The sequence below is a fragment of the Macaca nemestrina genome, chromosome 6 (genome assembly GCF_043159975.1).
Source record: "Macaca nemestrina isolate mMacNem1 chromosome 6, mMacNem.hap1, whole genome shotgun sequence".
NCBI classification, from domain to species: Eukaryota; Metazoa; Chordata; class Mammalia; order Primates; family Cercopithecidae; genus Macaca; species Macaca nemestrina.
In genome coordinates, this window is record NC_092130.1 from 22578700 (window position 1) to 22584699 (window position 6000).

The window sequence follows — 6000 nt, forward strand, 5'->3', positions numbered from 1 at the left end:
AGTTTAAATTGTTTAATATCTAGAACTAATTGTAAAACTCTTAATGCGGTCTCTTTAAACAAAATAAAAAAAGAAGATCAAAGACATGTATTAGTAAAACCCTGAGGTAAAGAATATTAGTCCAATTCTTATATTAAATTGTTAGTAGAACTTGGAGTTTCTAAGTGAATTATTTTCTCTTTCAAGGGTGCTTACATTTTAATGTGGTAATGGAAGAATGTATTTTTAAAGACTTCACATTATTATTCTCTTGATATTTAGCATAATGAGACATGATATTGTAGTGGTTGGTCACTTTTTAGGCTAGACAAAATGTATTTCCAAGTTGTAAATGAACATGGAGTGCAAAGAGATGGTGTTAATTAACTTGGAAGGTACATACTTACTATTTGCTTTCAGATGACAGTTTTTATGTAGCTCTTTCTTCACCTTTTGCTTTTTCAAATTCCATTTATTCATATTTATTTGTTCCTATCAATATAAGAATTGATTAGAAGTTAATTGATAAGACTATAGCGATTAAGAGTATGGATTTTAGGCATTCAACCTTACACTTGCAAAGTATAGTGATAGGGTTTTGCTTGTTTCTGGCTTGGTTATGTTTTTTAATATTACATGAGTTTTCTTCCTCTCTTTTATTGTAAATAAACAGTCCCAGTTGAAGCAGGCAATGTGCTAAGGTTATAGCCCTTGTGTTGTCAGTAGAAGTATGGCCAAATAAGTGAGAAATTCTTTTTTTTTCTTAGACAGAGTCTTGCTCTGTCACCCAGGCTGGAGTGCAGTGGCACAATCACTGCAGCCTCCACCTCCTGGGTTCAACCAATTCTCGTGCCTGAGCCTCCCGAGTAGCTGGGACTACAGGCGCGTGTCACAATTCTCAGCTAATTTTTTTGTATTTTTAGTAGATACTGGGTTTCACCGCACTAGCCAGGATGGTCTCAATCTCCTGACCTTGTGATCTACCTGCTTGGCCTCCCAAAGTCCTAGGATTACAGGCGTGAGCCACCAGGCCTGGCCATTTTTTTTGTGGTAAATTCAGTATGTCACCTATAGAGCTGCCAAGAGATGGATTTTCCTTTATATTTGGAAGGATTTTTTTTTCTTTGCCACCTTGTTAACTCTCGTGTAATATTCATGAGGAAGAATACTGTCCAGATGGAGATGGTACCTGCAGATGTTAATCTGGGTGGACTCAGATCAGCTCTAATTTGTTTCAGTTCATAGATTGTTATATTCGTTCTGTGCATTTCATGAAGTTTCTTACCCTTAGAGTTATTTCTGTCTTAGTAACAGCAGCAAGTGGGAATGGAGACTTTGGTGACTGGAGTGCCTTCAACCAAGCCCCATCAGGCCCTGTTGCTTCCAGTGGCGAGTTCTTTGGCAGTGCCTCACAGCCAGCGGTAGAACTCGTTAGTGGCTCACAATCAGCTCTAGGCCCACCTCCTGCTGCCTCGAATTCTTCAGACCTGTTTGATCTTATGGGCTCATCCCAGGCAACCATGACATCTTCCCAGAGTATGAATTTCTCTATGATGAGCACTAATACTGTGGGACTTGGTTTGCCTATGTCAAGATCACAGGTAAGTTGTCTGGTTCCCTTGGAAGTTGTTACTTATCATCTTTGAGATGCTCTAACTCATCTAATAATAGATGAGTGTAAAACAGAAAAATAGGCAAGTCCTTTTTATGTGTATGAATACGTGTCTGTGTGTATATATATATATATATATATACATGCATCTGCACATTTCATTTACCTTAAACTCTTTCCCCTAGCATAGTCATTTGCTTTCTGGAAGGCAAGACCTTCTCCCCCATCTTGTAGTCACTGTAAAGCCAAGCATGGTGCCTTTGTACAGAGGAGGAACATGGCAAAAATTTATTCTTATAACAAATTGGTATTTGATAGTTTTTTTAAATTGTCTTTAAGAAAAAGAAATAGGCCAGGCGCAGTGGTTCACCCCTGTAATCCCAGCACTTTGGAAGGCTGAGGTGGGTGGATCACGAGGTGGGGAGATCAAGACCATCCTGGCTAACACAGCAAAACCCCGTCTCTACTAAAAATACAAAAAATTAGCCAGGTGTGGTGGCGGGCACCTGTAGTCCCAGCCACTCAGGAGGCTGAGTCAGGAGAATGGCGTGAACCTGGGAGGCAGAGCTTGCATTGAGCCAAGATCGCACCACTGCACTTCAGCCTGGGTGACAGAGTGAGACTCTGTCTCATTTTAAAAAAAAAAAAAAAAAAAAAGGAAAAGACATAGAGATATTGTTTCACTCATGGCAAGTATCTGTTTAGTAAAATTTCTGGTCATGTCCCTAAAGAAATATCACTGATTGGTTGTAAATAATCAGTGCTAATATGGAAAATTATTCTGTCAAATGGTGAATGTTCTTCCCAATTCTGGACCTGCTGTACATTATGTAAGTGTTTTATAGGCTCATCTTTCAACTTTCATTTTCATAAAGAAAACTAAAATGGGAGCTTCTTAATTCACTATTTTATTTATAGTTAAATCCAAATTACCTAGTACTAGCTTAGAATTCAAACAAGTGCAGGCTTGGAAAATATGTGTCTGAGTGGTACCAGGAACTTGCTATTTTTGACTCAAACTATTGATAATATGTGTTTATGATGCTAATTACTCATTTTAATGTGTAGATTCTTGTCTTTGGGGTATTAGGATGAAGGAAAAGAAGAAAGAAGCAGAAAGGTGACGCTCTGTGTGTAACAGAAATAAGACCTAATGTATGAGTTAAGCATAAAGCCAGTCTACTTTATTTGCAGTCTTAATTGTAACTGTCATAATTCTTTGCATTGGTACATTTTTAATTATTCTTCCTCTTCTTGTTCCTTTTTTCTGTCCTTTTCACAGTTATCCTCAGTAACCATTAGGAACCTCTGCTTCTTTCTCCTGAATTTCTTCTTTCTCCTACATTGGTCCATATACATCAAGTTCATTTAGTGTTGCTCACTTTAGGTAGTAAAAGTATACACAGAGCAGGGAAAGTCAGTCAGGATATGTGAAATATAAATTGCTTTTTCACGGTTTTGCCTTATATCCTTGTATAATGTGAGATGTCATATCCTGAATTCTCTGTTTTGTTGTGTTGTTTTGAAACAGAGTCTCACTCTGTCGCCCAGGCTGGAGTGCAGTGGCACGATCTCTGCTCACTGCAACCTCCACCTCCTCGGTTCAAGCGATTCTCCTGCCTTAGCCTCCCAAGTAACTGGGACTACAGGCGTGTGCCACCATGCCTGGCTAATTTTGTATTTTTAGTAGAGATGGGGTTTCATCCTGTTGGCCACGCTGGTCTTGAACTTCTGACCTCAGGTGATCCGCCCACCTTAGTCTCCCAAAGTGCTGGGATTACAGGCGTAAATCACCGCGCCTGGCCTCTGAATTCTGTTTTGAAAGGATAAATTTCCACTTGTGTATCTCCTTAAAGCTATACTAACCTAAAGTTGGTAGTTCCCCTGGGCATTTGCCAGGAATGGTGGCTTCTAGACTTTGAGTGTTGGGAGAATAATTGTTAGTGTAGGTAAATTGTTGGTTTTATCCACCTCAAATCTGATTGGGACTTCAGAGGAACCTCTTTGGGAAGCTAATGATTCAGGGTATTGAAAGCATTAGGATAGAACATTTGTGGTTCTCTTTGTTTCAGAAGTGCATTGTTGTGATTAAATTGCCATCTGATAATTTTTATAGAACAGATGCTTAATTTTTAGAGCATTTTTCTATTTTCCAGCCTTTGCAAAATGTTAGCACAGTGCTGCAGAAGCCTAATCCTCTCTATAATCAGAATACAGATATGGTCCAGAAATCAGTCAGCAAAACCTTGCCCTCCACTTGGTCTGACCCCAGTGTAAACATCAGCTTAGACAACTTACTACCTGGCATGCAGCCTTCCAAACCCCAGCAGCCGTCACTGAATACAATGATTCAGCAACAGAGTAAGTTACCTTAAGACGTCCCACTTCTTTGTGTACTTGCAGTCTTTTGCCTTAATGCCAGGACTACTACAAACTATGAAATAAAAATACATCACATAAATTGTAACTAACAGCTAACCAAATGCCTGTTCACTTAAGATATTTTCACATAATATTTACTGGATATTCCTCCTGGCACATTGAATTACTTTATATTCTATTTTTGGCCTGATAACATTTATTGTATTGTGGAGAGTTTTGAGGACCTGATCACTAAAACAAAAATTTGCTATACAGATTTTTTTAAAAATATATAGGCAAATATGATGGACAAACAAAAATCGTCTGATTCTGCCATTGAGGGGTAATCACCATTCATACATATTTCTATCTTTTCTTTTTTCTTTTTTTTTGAGATGGAGTTTTGCTCTGTCGCCCAGACTGGAGTGCAGTGGCTCAATCTTGGCTCACTGCAGCGTCCACCTCCCAGCTTTAAGCGATTCCTTGCCTCAGCCTTCTGAGCAGCCAGGATTACAGGACATGTGCCACCACACCCAGCTAATTTTTGTATTTTTAGTAGAGACAGGGTTTCACCATGTTGGCCGGGCTGGTCTTGAACTCTTGACCTCAAGTGATCCACCTGCCTTGGCCTCCCAAAGTGCTGGGGTTACAGATGTGAGGCACCACACCCAGCCGCTTTCCATCTTTTCTAAGCATATTTTTAATACTTAGGATCATTCTCTTTATGTTGGTTTGTTTCTTGCTGTTCTTATTCAACATTAAGTCATCATTTTCCCTGTGTGGAGTAATATTCTTAGGAAAAATGATTGTTAGCGCTTGATAGTTATCATATTAGTGTATGATTTCCCTTGCTAATTATTTCAGTTTCCAGCTATTTGTTATTATAAATCAAGATTTTATATAAATCTTCATACTTTGGTTTTTTTCCTTAATAGAATGTTCTAAAAATAAGTCAATGGATATAAACTTTTAAAATATTTTTGTATAAATCTTCATACTTCTGATTTTTTTAATAGAATGTTCTAAAAATAGAATATGTCAAAGGATATAAACTTTTTTAAAATTTTTGATACACACTAGTTCTTGACAACTTGTTAAGTAGGATTTAACAGTAGGTTTTGTAGGAATGTTTTTAAGTTGGCTGTTTTTCCCCAGTCTACTCTTACTGTTTCTACATTTCTGGGGAACCAGAGCCAATAGTCACTGAATATATTTCTCAAGAGGAACCAGTGCAGAGTAATTGACTTCTAATAAAATCACTGTAAAGGAATTTTAATGGGGCTAAAGAAGTACAGATGCTCAAGAAGTTATTAGTTCTCTGCTCTGTGAACCTAAGAATTTATTGTGGTAAAGTTCTTCTGTCTGTTTTCTTCCGGTAGATATGCAGCAGCCTATGAATGTGATGACTCAAAGTTTTGGAGCCGTGAACCTCAGTTCTCCATCGAACATGCTTCCTGTCCGACCCCAAACTAACACTTTGATAGGGGGACCCATGCCTATGAGCATGCCCAATGTGGTGACTGGCCCCATGGGAATGGCCCCTCTTGGAAATACTCCAATGATGAACCAGAGCATGATGGGCATGAACATGAACATAGGGATGTCCGCTGCTGGGATGGGCCTGACGGGCACAATGGGAATGGGCATGCCCAACATAGCCATGACTTCTGGAACTGTGCAACCCAAGCAAGATGCCTTTGCAAATTTCGCCAATTTTAGCAAATAAGAGATTGTAAAAGAAGCAGATTGAATGAAGAATTTTTAGCTGTGGAGATAGGTGATGTCGGGATGGAAAATGCTAATCAACTACCCTTTCTTTTATCAATTAATTAAAATCTACATAAAGAACCAAAAAGGCTGTTTTATAAAAGTGAAATATCCAGTATTTCAGAGGGCCAGGCAAGAGCACTTCAGATGAGGCAGTCAGAATCATTTTTTTTCCAGTGAGGATAGACCACAAGTGGGTGGTGAGGCCATTGAAAGCCTTTATCAACTGAGGAGCCCATTTAACAGCATAATTTGTGGGAAGATTGGAATAGGGCTGAATA

General features: G+C 38.8%; 1 protein-coding gene across 6 annotated transcripts in view; it reads left to right on the forward strand.

Annotated features, from left to right (window-relative positions):
• The window catches only part of LOC105482359 (clathrin interactor 1), a 73254-nt gene that overhangs the window by 66223 nt on the left and 1031 nt on the right, over positions 1 to 6000 (forward strand). For 3 of the 6 annotated variants that reach the window (XM_011742396.3, XM_071098148.1, XM_011742399.3), the window contains 3 exons: positions 1288 to 1580; positions 3748 to 3952; positions 5332 to 6000. The exon at positions 5332 to 6000 is cut by the window's right edge and continues 1031 nt beyond it. In XM_011742396.3, the coding sequence (XP_011740698.1) occupies positions 1288 to 1580; positions 3748 to 3952; positions 5332 to 5678 (845 nt within the window). In that variant the 3' untranslated portion in view covers positions 5679 to 6000. The remainder of the gene's footprint in view (positions 1 to 1287; positions 1581 to 3747; positions 3953 to 5331) is intronic. The other 3 variants (XM_011742398.3, XM_011742397.3, XM_011742400.3) reach the window with 3 other exon arrangements.